The sequence below is a fragment of the Austrofundulus limnaeus genome, unplaced genomic scaffold (assembly GCF_001266775.1).
Source record: "Austrofundulus limnaeus strain Quisiro unplaced genomic scaffold, Austrofundulus_limnaeus-1.0 Scaffold60, whole genome shotgun sequence".
NCBI lineage: Eukaryota > Metazoa > Chordata > Actinopteri > Cyprinodontiformes > Rivulidae > Austrofundulus > Austrofundulus limnaeus.
Genome location: NW_013952462.1, coordinates 1,380,905 through 1,400,027, shown reverse-complemented (window position 1 = coordinate 1,400,027; position 19,123 = coordinate 1,380,905). Strand labels below are relative to the sequence as shown.

At 40.6% G+C, this 19,123-nt stretch overlaps 1 protein-coding gene across 7 annotated transcripts in view; it reads left to right on the top strand.

The window, feature by feature from the left end:
- The window catches only part of cita (citron rho-interacting serine/threonine kinase a), a 42,347-nt gene extending 23,621 nt beyond the window's left edge, over window positions 1–18,726 (top strand). For 2 of the 7 annotated variants that reach the window (XM_014009676.1, XM_014009675.1), the window contains exons 23-50: window positions 796–993; window positions 1,343–1,396; window positions 1,631–1,828; window positions 2,079–2,272; window positions 2,365–2,500; window positions 2,969–3,073; window positions 3,153–3,293; window positions 3,493–3,600; window positions 3,712–3,904; window positions 4,927–5,088; window positions 5,757–5,780; window positions 6,275–6,412; window positions 6,710–6,890; window positions 6,972–7,063; window positions 7,197–7,301; window positions 7,853–8,022; window positions 8,424–8,468; window positions 10,614–10,694; window positions 10,779–10,914; window positions 11,114–11,253; window positions 11,408–11,500; window positions 11,629–11,737; window positions 12,707–12,835; window positions 13,144–13,224; window positions 13,314–13,392; window positions 13,534–13,716; window positions 14,969–15,356; window positions 16,777–18,726. In XM_014009676.1, coding sequence (XP_013865130.1) covers window positions 796–993; window positions 1,343–1,396; window positions 1,631–1,828; window positions 2,079–2,272; window positions 2,365–2,500; window positions 2,969–3,073; window positions 3,153–3,293; window positions 3,493–3,600; window positions 3,712–3,904; window positions 4,927–5,088; window positions 5,757–5,780; window positions 6,275–6,412; window positions 6,710–6,890; window positions 6,972–7,063; window positions 7,197–7,301; window positions 7,853–8,022; window positions 8,424–8,468; window positions 10,614–10,694; window positions 10,779–10,914; window positions 11,114–11,253; window positions 11,408–11,500; window positions 11,629–11,737; window positions 12,707–12,835; window positions 13,144–13,224; window positions 13,314–13,392; window positions 13,534–13,716; window positions 14,969–15,356; window positions 16,777–16,800 — 3,687 coding nt within the window. In that variant the 3' untranslated portion in view covers window positions 16,801–18,726. Of the gene's footprint in view, window positions 1–795; window positions 994–1,342; window positions 1,397–1,630; window positions 1,829–2,078; window positions 2,273–2,364; window positions 2,501–2,968; window positions 3,074–3,152; window positions 3,294–3,492; window positions 3,601–3,711; window positions 3,905–4,926; window positions 5,089–5,756; window positions 5,781–6,274; window positions 6,413–6,709; window positions 6,891–6,971; window positions 7,064–7,196; window positions 7,302–7,852; window positions 8,023–8,423; window positions 8,469–10,613; window positions 10,695–10,778; window positions 10,915–11,113; window positions 11,254–11,407; window positions 11,501–11,628; window positions 11,738–12,706; window positions 12,836–13,143; window positions 13,225–13,313; window positions 13,393–13,533; window positions 13,717–14,426; window positions 14,674–14,968; window positions 15,357–16,776 lie in introns of those variants that run through there. The other 5 variants (XM_014009680.1, XM_014009679.1, XM_014009677.1 and 2 more) reach the window with 4 other exon arrangements.
- The last annotated feature ends 397 nt before the right edge of the window (window positions 18,727–19,123 follow it).

Genomic DNA, 19,123 nt, shown 5'->3' with positions numbered 1-19,123 from the left:
TAATAAACAAAATAATAATGTTCTTTATATTTTTGATTCATATTTTCTTTTAACTAAAAGTTATTATCATTTTATAAATCAAAGTTACATAATAATGAAAAGAATGACAACCTATCTTCTTGCATTATAATTAAGAAAAAGAAAAACGCASAAAAAGAATATTGTTCCAATGTTTCTTTATTTGTTTTGAACTTATTGGAGTTTCACATTGTTCGTCCGCCTCGCTGAGAACTTTATTCCAAAATTCCAGATGTGTTCCTGTGTTCAGTGCAAACCTACTCCATTAAGAAACCGTTTTGACACAAATCTCCCCTTTTCTCTTGAGAAACTCGTCTGCAGATGTTCCTGCTTGACAGCTCGTTGTCACATTTCTACCTCCTCACACTCTGAGTGACTCAGACGTGATGCACAGATTGGCACTAATAGCTGGCCTCACCGTCCCCACGCTTACAAACACACTCGCACGAAATATGGACCCTATTGTCAGAAATAATTGGCTATTCTATTTTTTTAAACYCAGCTTAAATGCATTTTGATTTTTATTTTGAGACCGTGTAGATCTTAATGTATATATCAGTTGACACTTGTTGCTTTAATTGATGTCATTCTTTTTTTTTTCTTGTATGCATTTAACTCACAAAGCTATAAAAATATAGATCATTTTTTTCTGACTTGTTTTACTGTATTGGTGCACAAACAGCAGGACAATGCTAAAAACGATCTAATTTTCCTCCTTACAACTTATTGCTGCTATATAAAGATAACATTCGCTCTTGTTTTTTGTCTTGCTTGTAGATGGGCTTAGAACATGAAGAGGAGAAACTGGAAATTAAGAGACAGGTGTCCGAGTTGACCCTGTCTCTCCAAGAGCGCGAGTCCCAGATCAGCAGCCTGCAGGCAGCACGGCTCGCTTTGGAGAGTCAGCTGCAGCAAGCTAAGACCGAGCTGGAGGAGACCACRGCTGAGGCCGAGGAGGAGATCACCGCGCTGAGGGTAGGAGGGGGGGTTTCACAAGCAACTGCAGTATAATTAGCATTTATTACTGATACGGTAGATGTGATCAAAGCAGATGGAGGCCAGCGTACCTGTAGTGGTGTTYCCCATCATTTTCCACCCTGTTCTTTATTGGATTTTGTTTTTTAATACGTACAAGGTTGTGGGCATGATGAGGAGGAAGAATTAAGTCAGCAATCAAAACTATGCTTCATTTTATAATTTTACCCATGCTTATATTTAAGAGGTGTAGAAAATCGTCATCCCTGATTATATTAGGTAATCATATTATATGTGGTAATTTGGTTGTACTTGTGTCATTTATTTGCTTTTTCTCTTGTTTTTACAGAACCACAGAGATGAGATTCAGCGCAAATTTGATGCCTTAAGAGACAGTTGCTCAGTAAGTGCTCCACTGCCTTTTTTCTGCTTTAACAAGGAAAAAAACTGTCGTAAGATTTATGATTATTCATTATGTAAATTGAATTGTAAAAGTTGTCATCTACTTAAAATGTCATTGTTAAGCACAAGAATCATTATAACGCTGACTTAATTTTTTATCGCAGCGAATCACTTTTTTTTGTGAGCTTGGACAGTTTTCCAGAGCCGACACGTCTTCCTGTTTGTTTTGCCCCAGGTGATCACTGACCTGGAGGAACAGCTTACTCAGCTGAGCCAGGAGAACGCCGAGCTGAACCGCCAGAACTTCTACCTGTCAAAACAGCTCGACGAAGCATCAGACGAGCGGGAGGACAAGCTGCAGCTCAGCCAGGAGGTGGACCGCCTCAGGAGGGAGGTGGCTGACCGCGAGATGCACCTCAACAACCAGAAACAGGTAAAAACACCTTACCTTTAGGAGCTTGGATGGAAAGATACTTTTAGAGACGCAGTAAAAAAAGATGAGCAGCAATGGTTTAATGTTGACAAACACATTCAGAGCCACAGAAATCCTTTYGTAGCAATCGCCTCGTGACACCTAAAACCATGCTGCAGTCGGCGACAACTTCAGACACAGTCGCCACACGGCGTTGCCAAAAGCTGCGAAAGATGTTCCTTTCAGTCTGTTGTGTCACGTCTGCCCCCAGAACATTGAGACACTGAAGACAACATGCAGCATGTTGGAGGAGCAGGTGGTGGAGCTGGAGTCTCTAAACGACGAGTTGCTGGAGAAGGAGAGGCAGTGGGAGGCGTGGAGGGGCGCGCTGGAGGATGAAAAAAACCAAGCGGAGCGACGCACCAGAGACATGCAGAGACTTCTGGATAATGAAAAACAGAACAGGTATCATTTAYGTTTTTATTTTGCACAAACACTTACAACCAAAACATGATTTTAAACCCAGACGTTAAAACTTGTTTTACTGCTGTTCATAGGCTGCGTGCAGAGCAGCGCAGCACGGAGTCTCGTCAGGCCGTGGAGCTGGCGGTTAAAGAACATAAGGCTGAGATAATGGCCTTACAGCAGGCCTTAAAGGAGCAACGGCTGAAGGCTGAAAGTCTGTCTGATACAGTGAGTCTGTCACATACCTTTTAACCCTGTAGATACAGATTTGTTTTAAACTCGGCAACTTCGAAAAGTACCCACATTAAACAACAAAAAGAATAAAAGCCTGTTCAGTTTGATGGCTTTTGTGCAGCAAAAACACAACAAACATGTCATGAATTCTGTGTAAATCTTCTCCATCACGCTTTGTGTCCATAAAACATCTGTTTTAGCCTTTGCTGCTTGTTTCTAAAAGAATTCATYCGCCAAATATTTGAAATAATGTTGTGACAACCAGCAGGGAAGTCTTTATCGGACAGGATGTATTTTCACAAACATTGTCATATCAGTTGGACATTTCCTAATTAGCTTTAATTTTAGCTTTACCAGTGTACACTTAGGTTGCAGTGAGTTTATCTGTCTCAGAGATGAATCCTATTAGTGTTTGAGGCTGGCTTGTGTTACAGTTTGACATGCACTCACGTCTTCCCTCAGCTCAATGATCTGGAGAAGAAACACGCCATGCTGGAGATGAACGCCCGCAGCTTACAACAGAAACTGGAGACGGAGAGAGAACTCAAACAGAGGCTGATGGAAGAGGTACAAATGGACCYAGCGCATAGTGGACTACTGTAAACRGGATTGCAGCTTTAATTGTTCTGTGGTTTTTTCCCCACAGCAAGGGAAGCTGCAGCAGCAAATGGACCTCCAAAAAAGCCACATTTTCCGTTTGACTCAAGGCCTTCAAGATGCCCTGGACCAAACGGACATGCTCAAAACTGAAAGGACAGATCTGGAGTACCAGCTGGAAAATATACAGGTGCTCAGTTCTGTAGCTTTTATATAAAGATCATCTGCATCAATAAAAMAAGCTCCTAGTTAGATAATAAAACTGTGCAACTGATGTTGACAGGTAAAAAGATACGAGCACYATTCATGTTTTCCCAAAGGGACTTATTTATAAAGTTAACTTTAGAAGTGTTTCCATCTCTGAGCTTCTGATTTCCGTGCTGCTGCAGGCTGTTTACTCCCACGAGAAAGTGAAGATGGAAGGGACCATCTCCCAGCAGACCAAACTCATCGACTTCCTGCAGGCCAAAATGGACCAGCCCACCAAAAAAAAGAAGGTCTGGGAAAATATTAAACCATCAGTGTGTTTTTTTTATGTATTAGATTAACCATCAGCTTCAAGGTAATTTATTATTTTTAAATCCTCACTGTGTTTTTATTCTGCTCAGGGTATATTTGGGCGGCGGCGGGAGGATGTAGGCACCACCACCAATGGGGCGCTAGCTCAGCAGGCCCAGCCGGCTGTTCCCATGCAGTACGGTGACATGAAAGTAGCTCTGGACAAGGAGCGCTCACGGTGTGCAGAGCTAGAAGACGCCTTACACAAGATGAGGATAGAGTTACGATCCCTTAGAGAAGAAGGTAGGAGGAGTCTTTAAACGTGGCGCTCATTAACGCATGAGGAGACAGTAACTTGATTATTGATGCTGGAGCTTTGTAAGTCTAGTTAAGTTTAARAAGACACTATTGTTAAAACTGTAGGTCAGTTTTTGTATCGTGCCTGCAACTAYCCAGTCAAAAGTTACACCAGCCCTAAATCATGCATTGATTTTAGTGTTGCTATTAATTACCRGGTGATTGACCAGAAATTTGTTTAAAAGTTTTCCCCCAAAACTGTTGTTCCTTGTTATCCAATGATTTGTGTTTTAATGGCATTTGGAGCATTCAAAAAACCAAACTTTTGACTACTGTCCAAACATGTCCTTTAAATTTTTGGGAAATGTTTGTTGTTAAAACTTTAAAAAAATTGACCAAAACTTGAATTAAAAACAAAATRGGAAAATTTGAGATGGGAAACATTTGGGCTCTTTAAAAATAAATGTACTCTGTACTCTTACAAATATTTCATTTTCTTACAATTAGATTTTATTGTGAAAACATTTACCAACATGCTGAGTTTTGAAASATCCTCTGTAGGAGCCAGCCTTTAACTCTAATTATTAAAAAAAAAAAGAAGAAAAAAAATCAATTATACTTAAAACAGGGTTTCCACAGGTTCTTGAACTCAATGAAAGTTTGTGAATTTGAAAAAATATATATATGTTCAAGACTCTGGAAAGTTTTTGACACCAGCCGTAAAAGACACCCCTCCTTTAAAGTCTTTGAATGTTTTGGGGGGTTTTAAATTTCCCATAGATGACAGCCGCTGTCAACATGTCAGTATTTCTCATTGTTCGTCACCGCGTTCTTGTGTTTGCTGGATGTAGTCTACGTAGCAGCATGTGAAATCCTTTTGTGGGTGATGTGCCAGTCACGCAGTTTTTCTCAGAGTTTTATCGAGTTGGGTTTCTTTATCTCTTGTTTGTTAAACTGGATATAATACGTTCCAGATTTAGCTTTTATAACCGCTTGTTTTGTTTGTATTTTTTTACTCGGTGACCCAGCGGCTCATTTCAAAGCACAGGAGCACGTGGCTCCCTCCACYCCGGCCCAGGCCCGACATCAGATCCTCATGTCCGCCATCGTCAAATCACCGGAGCATCAACCCAACCCCAGCAGCCTGCTCAACCCCTCCACTCGCTGCAAGGAGACATCTACACCTGAAGGTTCGTCACAGTCATGAGATTCACACAGGAAAAACAAAATGTCTCTCAGTAATCAGCCTGACGGTGAAGTCTAGATTTCTGGTCTTAAAGTTGAGGTTTTGTTTCCCACAGGAACATTTAGCCTGATGCTTGGACTCCTTACTCACCTGTTTTGTTGATGTCAAGTGTTATTGTTTGTGTTTTCTCAAATGCCAGTTTCACAAAGCAGGATTACTTACTGAAATAAATAATGTATTACAATAATATTTTCACACCTGACATAAAATACAGCTTCTTTAGTTGTTTCTGAATATAAAACAGTGATTTGAACTTAGACTTTAATTTAGGCCCTCCTTTATCAAAAAGCTAAAACACATTAATGACCTTTGCAGCTCAGACCTGTGTAAGTCGTTCAGTGGATCCCATCAAAAAGCAGAAACAAGCCAACAGTCGTGTAACTGGCTCTGTTGGAAAAAAGACGTCGAGTTAATCTGAACAAATTCCACTTTTTGTGGAAGTGCAAAGCTCCGCAGAGAGAGCCAATCAGCAGAGAGCTTGAAGAAATCATTTCTCCTGAAGGTGAACCTGCTTTGTGATGCAGGCTCGTGTTGTCCGTGTGATTTTTGCTCGCACCTAGCTCTTGTTAGACTGCTGTCTCCTTTCTGTCTCTTTCCTCTTGCTCCTCACAGAAAAGAGGAGGGTCACGTTTGAAAGTAAGTTAGCAGTCGTCAGTTTCCAGTCACCTGAGCTCCTCACCTGTACACGCATGTTGTGCTGTGATGACTCATGCCCATCGTCATACCTGTTCTGCTGCTTGTTATTGGCTTGACTTCAACTTAACCAAAGACTTTTTTCCCCCCTTAGTGCTCAGATTTTGATGTGACGCTGTTGCCTCTTTTCTGTCATTTCTAGATAGCGTATTGTAGGATAGTTTCACTCAAAAGCATTTTAATACATTTCATGCTTATTGGCATGTGCAATCAGATTTTAATTTGGCTGTTTTAAAGTTCTGGGGCACTCTCTTTATATCTGCAATTCAAATAACCAATTCATTAATCAAATTCAGTCATATTGCTTGGGAAAAAAATGCATCTAATATGAATCTTTGCTGACCGCTGCAGTTATTAACCCCCTTTCAGAATATCAGGGTGTTTCATTTCCCTCCTTCCAGTAACAGCCTCTTCTTTTACCCTCTTGTGCATCGCAGAGTTCGGTCGTCGCGTCAAAGAGAGAATGCATCACAACATCCCCCATCGCTTCACCGTGGGCCTGAACATGAGGGCTGCCAAATGTGCCGTCTGCCTGGACACTGTTCATTTTGGACGACAGGCTGCCACTTGCTTAGGTCTGTATCGTGCTGCCGAAGTGTTTCTAGGGAATATTATTGGCCAGGCAAATGAGGAGTTGTTCCCTGTAACACAACCTTTTAAATTAATGAATCAGCTTTGTCTGTGGATTTTATTTTGGCAGTTATGAGTCTTAAAACAAAGATAAAAAGACTGTGTGCCAGTTTATTTAATTCCCAAAGCAACAAAGCGGAGTTGATATGAATGTCTATATGTGATTWTTGATCTCTCAAGCCTGAATCTCTGACATCACCGTGAGTTGAGTAGATATTTTTTTCTTTTCTCTGTTCTGTTAGAGTGCCACACCTTGTGTCACCCTAAATGCTCACCATGTCTGCCAGCCACCTGCGGTCTGCCGGCTGAGTATGCCACTCACTTCTCAGAGGCTTTGTGCCGAGAAAAGGCAAACTCTCCTGCACTACAAGTCAAAGAAGCGACGGGACACGTTCGTTTGGAGGGATGGATGAAGCAGCCAAGGTAAGTTTTTTTTTTTTTTTTTAGTACAGTCATAATCAAATGTAAACAACATTAAATTCATACATCTGTGTTTTTGTGCAGAAATGCAAAGCGTGGCCAACAAGGGTGGGAGAGGAAGTATGTGGTTCTTGATGGAACCAAATTGTCAATCTATGACAATGAGCCCAGGGAAGGTCAGTATGACGAATGTTTGTTTTTTATTTTCAAACATTACACATTTAGTGAAGCAGGTTTAGTTATAATTTAAGATTACATTTTTCTGTAAAGATCATAATAAACAAGTTGTTTTTTATTCTCCTCCTCTAGACTGTGTAAAGGCTGAGGAGGAGTTTGAGCTCTGTTTACCCGATGGAGACGTGACCGTTCATGGAGCTGTCGGCACGTCTGAGCTCATCAACACCGCCAAGTCAGGTACAGAACCAGAACCAGCTACAGCTAATCCTGCTACTCATCATACTGTACATACATACATTAAATGGGATATTTCATGCAAAATACACTTTTTTTTAGCCACTAAATGCATTTTGTTGTGTTCTTGTAGTCTCTCTAGGAGTGTAAAAAAATTGAATTTAGCCAACTATAATTTTATCATCCTCAATCTCCTCTGGCTCTGGGTCAGACTCTGGCTCCAACGTGTAAGTCTGGATYGACAAGTCTTCCCTAACCCTAACCTGTAAAGTGCCTTGTTTGGATCTTAAGAGACAGCCCCAAAACGAGTTGATCTGAGTGACACCTCAGAAAAGAGGTGAACGAGGGGCTTGTGGAGTTACAATAAGGAGGAATTCAGAAAAAAGCATTGCAGTCCCACTTTATATAGACCCCAACCAAATGATTTCAATGTGTAAAAATTATATGTCTCCTTTAAATTTATCATCTGCTGAATTCATTAAACTCCTCTGTGAAATGAAATGTAGTTGCCAGCAGAGTAAACGTCTGAAACGTGTTTTCGTTCCCGTCCACAGATATCCCATATGTTTTGAAGCTCGAGTCCCATCCCCACACCACCTGCTGGCCAGGACAGTCCCTCTACTTCATGGCTCCCAGCTTCCCTGACAAGCAGCGCTGGGTGGCCGTGCTGGAGTCGGTTGTGGCTGGAAGTCGTGGATCTAAAGACAAAGCAGAAGCTGACGCTGTAAGTGTCTAATATACATRTAACATAAATTACTTCTTGTTCTAGAAGTAATTTGTGGAGCTCAAAGTTAAAGAAAATTTGTATATAAGAGGTGTAAACAAAGCTTTCTTAATTCAAGCCTAGGTACTTGTTAAGTAAAAGTTGAAGTTAAGTGCATAAAAAATAGATGTTTTGACTGCTTTCATTCAACACCCGGCTTCACTTCTTTTTTCATCACTTCTTTTTCCCTCCTCCTCTTCTGTCTCTCGCTCTCTCTCTCTCTCTGTCTCTGTCTCTCTGCATGTTTTCAATATCCACATCCTGTATTTATTTGTTGTCTTTATGTGATTAAACCGTGTGTGTGAATTGTGCGTGCACATGTTTGTTTCTCCATTCACCTCGGTTATGTGGATCATATATAGGCAGGTGGTTCTAAAAGACAGAAGAACCTGTCCCCTCTGGTTCAGGTACAGTAAGTAGCTGCATGGATGCTTGGGCTTCAGTCGCCCGACCGACTGAGCATGATCTAACTGTACACGAGTACGCATACGACACTGGTGCCCTTTTACTGCAGCTTCACAGGTTTCAGGCTCAGGCACAGAATATGGTCAAAGAATTAGTTTCCCTTAAAAGAACATTTTGGGAATTCACAGAAAAGCAATATTTCAGATCTTTTGGAATATATGGATGTCCTGATGCCCCTTTAAGAGCGGWCTACAACAGATAATAGTCCACAGAACCCCACATTAAAAGGTCTGAACTATTGTTTTAATGCATGGGAGTGAATGAGCTGCTGCACACGTTGTGTCCTATGCTGCCTTGCATGCTTCTGCAAAAGCTGTGCTTAAGCCCCKCTCAGTGAAACATGACACAACATCAGTGAGCATCAGCTGTTGGTGCTTATGTGTTGTTTTCTTTCAGCTTTGGAAAGAAATGTTTTCCTCTCAACTTTCTGTTTAAACAAAAATGCCCCCCACCCCTCCTCCCCCACCTCTGCCTACCAAGAAATGCTTTTAAATGTTTAATAATTACATTTTTACCTGAAATTTGGCTCTCTGTGTAACATTACAACTACGGTATGTTGTGTAATTTTTCATAACTTTGTAAGTGTTTTTATATGACTGATGTAAAACATTATGGTTCTTTCATCCATAGAGTTCCTTTCTGAGATATTTTTCCGTTCTGCTGCATCACTCCCCCAACACTCATCCCTCCTGCTGCACTTGYGTCAAAATGACCTGCGAGGTCTTAATTTTAAAACTGAGTGCTAATTTAGTCTTTTTCAGTCCAGATTCACTCAGGAAGTGGTACATGCAAACATTTTGTGTCTAAGGCTGTTTAACAGAACAACATGGCAAATTAAGACTCTGGTGCGGTCTAAAACAGTGGTTCCCAAACTTTTTATCTTCTGACCCACAAAATATGCATTGCAAAAACTTGTGACCCCAAATATTACTGGTCTGAGTACARGAACTTCGTTAATAACCCTAAAAACACAGGCTTTTTGACAATCTAAACAGTTTGTACACAAATATAAATACTTATTTATACTTATTTTGTGTTTTTGTAATAATTATAGGGAAAATATTACATCAGCAATTATTTTATTACCCTTTAAATTGATTTCTGGAGATTATCCAAGGTGCTTCATGACCCATAATTGGGTCCCAAGCCCAACTTTGGGAACCAAAGTGCACTGGTTCCAAAACTTTTCAGCTTTTGACCCACAAAATAACAGTAGCAGAGACCTGTGGCCACAACTATTTCTGGATGATAAACATTTGTATCAGGTCAACTAAACATGGGCGGCTGTGGCGGAGTGGTTAGGGGAGTCGTCCTGGAACCAGAAGGTCACTGGTTCGATCCCCCGTCCAGCCGTCTCAGTCGTTGTGTCCTTGGGCAAGACACTTCACCCACCTTGCCTACTGATGGTGGTCAGAGGGTCCGGTGGCGCCGATGCAAGGCAGCCCCACCTCTGTCAGTGTGCCCCAGGGCAGCTGTGGCTACAGTGTAGTTTGCCATCATCAGTGTGTGAATGTGAGTGTGAATGGGTGAATGTCTGTTAGTGTAAAGCGCTTTGGGGGTCCGGAGGGACTTGAAAAGCGCTCTATAAGTTCAGTACCATTTACCATTTACCATAGTAACATTATTTTTATACTACATTTATCCATTTTAAATAGACTAACCTCACTCCTTTGTAACAATTACGGCAAAAATGTAATTAATTCAGAAAATCTTGTCAGGACCCCACCTTGATGTTTCAGGACCCCACTTTGGGTCCCGACCCCAACTTTGGGAAACACTGGTCTAAAAGATGTAAAAAGAAAATTACATATTTTAACCAAATTGTATAAACACCATTCTTTGCTTAACCTAAAACTAGATTTTACTGTTTACTTAAAGGACATATAATATATCAGTTGTGTGGTTCAGACACCCGCTTCTTATTTAGAAGCATAGCCTTATAATTTTGAAGCTTTATRAGTTTAGTGTTTGTAAAGTCTCTGGCTGCCTCCATGCTTGATTACTTGCTCTCGTTTAACTAATTTTCAGGATACTTTCTCCAACCAGTCTCAATGTCGTCTGCTTCTCTTTATTTCTTGTCTCGATAGAAACTTCTGGGCAATTCTCTGCTGAAACTGGAGGGTGATGATCGCTTGGACATCAACTGCACCCTGCCTCTCACCGACCAGGTACATGGTTAGACGGTGTCAACTGACCACTAATTGTTTAACATGCTAAGCTTATATGTTCCTTTTTTTTTTTTATTAATGCAGATTGTCTTGGTTGGCTCTGAGGAAGGGTTGTATGCCCTCAACGTCATTAAAAACTCTTTGACCCACATCCCTGGCCTGACCTCAGTTTTCCAGATCCAGATCTTAAAGGAGCTTGATAAGCTGCTGATGATCACAGGTCAATAAAATCCCAGTAAACTGAAGCCATCATCTTAAATAGTCAAAGTAGCTGCTGTTTCTTTTTCTAAATCAGATATTGCTGTTTATAAGATGTATTGAACCTGCATGAGAGCTTGGACCTAATTGCGTTTTAAAGAKGTAAAATAAACAGCACAATATATATCTCATTATGATGACATGGTTCATGTTTCTCTCAGGGGAGGAGAGAGCTTTGTGTCTGGTGGAAATCAAGAAGGTGAAGCAGTCTTTGTCCCAGTCTCATCTCCCAGCTCAGCCTGACCTCCATCCCTTCATCTTTGAGACGGTGAAGGGATGCCACCTCTTCTCCTCCGGCAAGGCGAGTCAGGCTGTTAACGGAGCAGAKAAATCCCTCCAGACTGTCATTCATTCGCAGTTAATTAGCTGAACTTCACAGTAACAACCCAGTGCCYCGTTGTTTCATTGCAGATACTTTACTGCCAGCCTGACTGCGGTTGTTTTTGTCTTTACAGATTGATAATGGGCTCTGTATCTGCGCCGCTATGCCTAACAAGATTACAATTCTGCGATATAATGAAAGCCTCAACAAGTTCTGCATCAGAAAGGTAAATAAGCATCGGGGTGGTCGACAGCTAACAGACGGCGTGGCGGAGCGTTTTGGAGGCAGCGTAGACGCTTCAGAGAGTCATGGGTTTTACGAGGTGGCTCAGTTCACCTTTGTTTCTATTTGCAGGAGATTGAGACATCAGAGCCGTGCAGCTGCATTCACTTCACCGGCTACAGCATCATTATTGGCACCAACAAGTTCTATGAGATAGAGATGAAGCAGTATGTGCTGGAAGGTATGTTATTAACATTTGAACTGTTATTTCTTTATGACCAYATGCTTGTCCAATGACGTTTACAGCAGTGTGATTCAGTTATTTCAGGCTTTTCTAAATTACACCTACCTGCCTCCACCCTCCCACCCACCTCACTGTCTGACTGTTTTTATGGTATCAGGTGCYGTTTCACCAGCAACTTCCTCAAATTAAACAGTAGCAAAACAGACATTCTTCTTGTTTGCACTAAATCTACCCTTGTTAAAAACAGCTTTTCTCACTGAGAGGACTTCAGGTTAAGAGTCTGGAGAAAGACAGCTCTCCTGGACATTAAAACTCTCCCATCATCTCCATTTTTTAATCATGAATTAAAAGTTTTTTTAAACAGGCGTATTCTGTTTAAAGTGCCTATGATATCAACTTTTATAATAAATATGAATGTATTTTTGGAAAGATAACATTGATAATATATTGTAAAAATGATTTCACGCCGCTGAGATGAACAGTTGTTGAGGTATTCACCTGTGAAGAAACAGGAAGTGATGTCAAAGGAGAATGTCTGAATGTAAACAGCGTTGCTAAAATGGCTAATATCACAGATTGTAGAGAAGAATATACTGTTTCAGTTAACAAAAACAAGGGAGATTTCTTTCTCAATGAGTTCCCCTTTGATGTCATTTCCTGTTTCACTTCAGATGAGCAAATTCAAAAGAAAATATGCCAATTCTGTGATATAACAGGTCAAATCATGTTTCTTATGCCAGGTTTCTTCAATGTAAAAACATTTTCTTAGACTTTTTGTATTTCATGGCTARGCATGTCAAAGGCACTTTCACCTTCATCTCCTCACCTCTATTTATGTTTTTGTTTTATTCTTTTTTTTTACTGTATTTTATATTGTATTTTATTTTACAGTGTCCTTGAGTGCTATGAAAGGCATGTGTTATTCTTATTAACAAGCTGAGTAACACCGGTGATTTGTCTCTGCAGAGTTCTTGGATAAAAACGACGTTACGCTAGCTTCAGCTGTCTTTGCTGCATCCTCCCACAGCTTCCCAATCTCCATCATCCAAGTCACCACAGCCCCACAGAAGGATGAATACCTGCTCTGTTTTCATGGTTAGACCCTTATCTGTCACATATACCTGAGCAAAATATTTATTATTTACAGGGTTCCCACGGGTCCTTGAAATCCTTTAGTTAGTGAATTTGAAAAAATGATTTCAAGGCCCTGGAAAGTTTGTGAAAACAGACAAAAATTACACTTGTCCTTGAAAATCCTTGAATTTGATGTTGACCAGGGTGTGGGAACCCTGTATTTATGTCAGAATCTCTGCTGGGGAAAAGGAGGCTTTTCCTGACATGTAGCCTTTGTGTTCAGTTGCTTGTTGTTCATTTTGAGCATTAACTGGAATTCTGTCGCGCAGAGTTCGGTGTGTTTGTGGATACATACGGCCGCAGGAGTAGAACCGACGATATCAAATGGAGCCGTCTGCCCCTCTCATTTGGTCAGTGTAAATCAGCTTGCAGTGTAACCTTCYGTTAGTTAACAAAGACAAACACATAAATAACACTGAGTGGTGTGTTGGTGTTTCAGCCTACAGAGAGCCCTACCTGTTTGTGACGTACTTCAACTCTCTGGATGTAATAGAGATCCAGGGACACTCTGCTCTCGGGTGAGACAGTTCTCTGGTTTTATCTAAAACTGCCCCAACACTATGAACACTGTAATTTAATCTGTATTAACGACTGTGTTGTGGTTTTGAATCCCACTTTGTTTCACTTGAATCATCTAAAAGCTTCCTGCCTCTTTCTAGGCCACACTCTTACGCACACTTGGACATCCCAAACCCACGCTACCTGGGCCCGGCCATCTCCTCCGGAGCCATCTACTTGGCCTCTTCCTACCAGAACAAGCTGCGGGTGATTTGCTGCAAAGGCAATTTGGTGCAGAGTCAGGAAGGTGGAGGAGATCTGCAGCGCAACGGCTCCGGGCGCAGGTGAGAGCACAAAACGACAGCTCGCAGTTGTGCTTGTTTGTTTTATCCGCAAGGCACCTTCTGAGCTCTTTATTTTCATTTATTTTTTTCTCTTATAAATTATTATTTTTTGCCTTGATTTAAAACATGTCAAAAATGTAGAGCATCACTGAGTAAAAGTGTAGTGGCATCTCTATTCCAGCCATATTTGTACTGCTGCCTACCTGTTGTTTTGACTCCCTGACTCAAATCCCATTGTGCATTTTTATCAGTTTTATTTTTCTGTAGGCATGCAAATGAAGAAATTTGATTCCTTCTTTCATTTTTCTTTCCTGTAGAAGAAAATAGATTAGAAGAGCAGCTGGAGGAAAGAGTGAAAATTTAATTTGTTGTACTGAAGTAATTCTGCGAGAGGAAAACACATCTCAATAAAGTAAAACAAAAAGAAAATAAATTATACATATAGTTTTTTCTTATTTGTTGGATTATTTGAACAGTTTAGTCATTTATTAAATGAGTTTTAGATGAACCTTGTCACTTTAGTGCACAGACTCTACAGTGCAAAGTGTTAATTTTTTTCCCTTTTATTTGTATTTGTATAATTTTTGCACACTGGTGTTGATGGGTCTTGGCTTAGCTGGCACTGAGGGGCACAGGTTGGTGATGGATCAATGTAGTGTTTAAACTTGTTAATGAATGGTGAAGTAACACAGTCAATTTGTTTTTTGCAGGAGGATTGGTTCATTTTTTATCTGTGGAAAATCTTAACCTTTGTCTGGACTCCTTTTTCTTACTGTTTTTGATCCTGAGGCTGCGGGTTTAAACCCAGTTTGCTTCAGGAAGGGCGTCTGGTGTAAAACAATTGTGAAATCTGTGGCGACCCCTGCAGAAGCAAACAAAAAATTAACTTTTACTACCTTTTTTTAATCCTGTGAATTGTAGAAAGGAAAACCAATGAATAAAGGCATTATTTTATGAGCTGAGACTGGTCTCAATTTTAAAAAAACGCATTATATTTGTTCTTTAGTTACTGTTGTCATCACTGACTCCAACCTCATTTAGCAAACTAGAGTTAATGGATTTGGTCACTTTTAATCTCAGACAACAATACACTTGTTATCTAATTAATTTAGCCTGATTGTGAGTCAGTCCCCATCTCCACACCCTCCTATTGACCTGATTTCCACAGTGCCCAGCAAAGCCCTCGACCTGAGACACAAACTCCTCTTAACCAGTGCATGCATGTCTTTACACCTGGGTTCCTCCCCTACAGTCCTAACAAGCGCGGGCCCCCCTCCTACAATGAGCACATCTCGAAACGACTCGCCTCCAACCCTCTGGTCCATGGCGACCCCGGCACACCTCACCGCTACAGAGAGGCTCGCACAGAGTTTCGGCGGGACAAGTCCCCCAGCCGTCCACTGGAGAGAGAGAAGTCTCCTGGCAGAATGCTGGAGAGCCGGATCGCGGGTTCTCCCGGCAGGGCCATGGCTGACCCCCGGTTAGAGAGGTCCCCGGGTCGAGCCATGGCAGACCCTCGCATGGACCGCTCCCCCGGCCGGATGATGGATGTTCGAAGGGAGAGATCTCCTGGACGATTCGAAGAGCGACAGAGGCTTCACACTGGCTCTGGACGCACACCTATAAACCCTGTTAACAAGGTTTGACACTCATTTCTGCCTTCKTTACATCATTATAATAACAAAATACTAACTGTACAATAGGGCTGCCACAAACTATTATTTTTATAGTCGACTAATCACCGATTATTTTTTTCGATTAGTCGACGAATCGGATCATACGTTAATTGAATATAAAACATAGAGCTACATAGCTATATGCTAACCAAAAATAATTGCTGTGGAAAGTAGGTTCTGCTCTGCAGATATTGCACAGGTTTCTCTTTCATTTTCTTAAAATGATCTCACTTTTGAGCTCTGTTGCCGGGTAGCCATGATACCAGAGCCTGTCTGTATAATGTCTTGTGATGTCCACGGCCTACCCCAGTTACCACTACTGTGCATGTGTGTCAAGGACAGAAAGGCAGATGTGGCAGTGGAAGGTGTCAAAGCAGTTTGGAGAGAAAAACAAAGTAAAGAACAAAAAAATGACTAAATTAGTCGTTGACTATTTTAATAGTCGATATAATGGTGACTAGTCAACTAATCATGGCAGCCCTACTGTACAGTGAACTGTATTACACCTACCTAGTACACATAGTTCAATTCTATACCACAATCAAGTGRCTATGGTAAATGGACTGTACTTATAAAGCGCCTTTCAAAGCACTCCACACTACAATCTGTGCCCTCATTCGCACAGCACTCTCTTGTGTCTCTACAAAGCTAACATGTACTAACATGTACAATCATCTYTGGAGACTAATCAGTGCCAATCACATTCATACACTGATGGGACACGCATCACAGGCATTAGGGGTGAAGTGTCTTGCTCAAGAACACAACAACTGAGAACCTCCTACCATTTCTGACACTCCCATTTCAGCACGTCTTCGTAACAATGCTTCAGGGAAGGGGTACGCTGTGATTTGAGAGCTCGGCTGCAGAATGAGCTCAAGGGCGGAGCTATGTACAAACAGGCGGTGCTTTGTACCAGCAGTTGTTTAGACAGCTCCACATGGCCTCAGGAGATTCAAAGATTTCACAAACATGCATGAATGAGTGAAAGCAACACTCTGGGTATATTTTGATGAAAGAAAGACAGCTTGATATGAAGCTCAAAAAAGTTAATTTTGCATACTACTCCCCTTTAAGCTATTTCTATTATCCCTGATTGAGCAAGAAGGACCAAGGTTTTAAAGGGACTGTAGCTGAATGTATTTGATCTTTTTCTCTCTAATGCCTTGATTTATCCTGGATATCTTTAGGCTGACCAAGTCAAATGTTTTAGCAGCTGATATTAAGGAAAGCTCTATAAATTTTAGAGCATTTTTCAGTTTGTCCAGTGCTTTGGCTTTGTAATAATTAAATTGCAGAACTATAATTTGTCAGTCCAGAAGTGAACTCCACCTTTAGTTATAACGATAGCRGATCTGAATGTGTCACTGACTTTATCTTGCAGGTGTGGGACCAATCATCTGTTTAAGAGGGCCGCMGAGCTACACGTCCATTCGTCACGAACGGAGAAACTCTGCTTTGCAAAGCTGACGAGCAGAGAATCTGCGAGAATGTTACCAACTCATCGAGAAACACTGCCACGTCTGTTCTAAAATTAAAAGACCCTCGCAAGAAAACAACTGTAGCTTTCAGAAATTCAAGCGAAGTCATTCAGATTAGGGTATTTTTTTTCAATAAAGATCAATAAAAGGCCATACTGAACACCTGAGCAGGGATTCTGTGATGATTTTTCGCAGATAGTCTGCTCCAGATGTGGATTAACAATTAGACCTGAGAAGAGTTCAGCTGACTTCAAAACAGTGGAGACTAAGAAATAAGCACAGTCATAGAAACTTTATTTTTCAGTCATGTCTAAATAGTTACACACTGAAAAGGGCGAGGCTGATCAAAAATAGCATTAATAAATGTGTTSCGCAAAAATACCCATCTGTCCACAGTAGCTACAGACCAGGACAGGCGTGTAGCAGGTCGCCTCTTCGACCACTCACAGCTCACAATCAGTCGACTAATTACAATCATTTCAGCTCAGTCGTCTGTCAGCTGCTGACAGGACTTAGCYGGAGAACAAAATCCACCGAGCCGCTCCGTAGAACCACACTCGAGATCATCGTCTGCCCTTTAGAGCTTGACGCTGACCGTGCACTACCCACGACCCCCAGCAGCGACGGAGCAGCAACTTTCTAAARCCTTCAGATCACAATCTGACGTGTAAATAGACGAGACATAATTTTATACATATATACTGAGAGGGAATTTCAAGGCTGGAAAAAGCCGTGTCTATTTTTGTTAAAGAACAAAGTGATAAAGTGTCCTCTTGAATGTCCAATGAGTATTCTTTTAACATGTCCTAGCGTCTTTATCAAGTGAGTGATTGTATCTGGATCAAACTTGTGTACGCACACCCGTTTGTCAAAAGGCAAAACCTCAGTGCTGAACTATATGAAGGAATGTGGTGGGGGGAGGGGAGGGGGGTCATGTTTGGAGCTTTCATTGTATTTGATCTTTTTTTTTGTACAGTGTCCCTTACTGTCGTGTATCTAACCTAAACAGGTTAAAGGTGAAGATTACTATTTTGTTTTTCTTTTCCCCTCCTGATTTGTAAATGGCATGGATATGTATATCTGAAATGAAACCAAGTGCTGTCTTCTGCTTCTGCCTCATTGGGTTTCTATTTTAACTGCAGTGGAACAACACAAACACATGAYTGATCACCTCGTTCTTTTCACCTTTTTTTCCTGTTATTTAAGGCAACAATAACTAAATTTTCCCCTCTTTTTCTTGACACTAAGTTAGTTAGTCTAATCTGAAAATTTGCCAAATTCCCTGCATTTATTTGCTTAATTTAACCAAGACAGTTTTATTTCTGAAAATCTCCATTTGATTTATATTTTAATTTAATCATGTTTTTTTAATGAAAGATGATGATATACCTCACTTGAACTTGCCCCATGTGTCTATCAACATTTTTGTGCTCGGTAGGATTTTTTTTCCTACAGCTGTGATTTTAATTTTGAATTTTGTTTTTATTAACTTCCTGAATGTAAAGTAAAGCAGATGGAAACTGATTTACTGGTTTTTTAAAGCATCAAAAAGGAAATGCAACAAATTGCACACATGTTCAGTTGGTTCTTATAGGACTCTGTACAAAAGGGTTTCTCCGTCYTTTTATTTGGCTTTATTTTTATATTTTTACGTTTCTTTATGCTTTTCATCATCCTGATTATAATGCTCTTWTGCTGGATATGATCTTGATGTCTGCTAACAAATGTTTAATTAGCGTTCCCTGTAGAGATTTTGTCACAGAATATTAAATATTGTAATCATTGTCTTTCACTTCTAATTTGTGCCTTTGTGTTTTGCTTGAGTTATTATAAACTTTACACAAAGAACMTAATACTTGTTGCTTATTTTCTCTCCGTAAGGTCACATTAACCTCTTGAGCCCAATGCCCCCGGGGGGCAATYCAGCTTTTTCTGTTTTCGATTTCTTTTCACTTCTTTTAACTTGATATCTGTCAGTTAAACCTGGACATGTTTGGTATCAAAAGAAACCTAAGAATCATGGCTAAAGCTTTTGGAAACTATTTTTACGTTCACCAAACACAGTTCAAATGTCACACAGTTGAATCAGAAAGTAAACAAACTGTACAAAATGGCATCATTGCAAATCTGTAACTACATTAAAACAAATCTGTAAAGGAAAATATTTTGCCATTATTTTTTAAAGCAAGTCAAAGTAGATACCTAAATATGTTGTAAAGTTGTGTTGGAAGGTTTTTTTTTTTTTTTTTT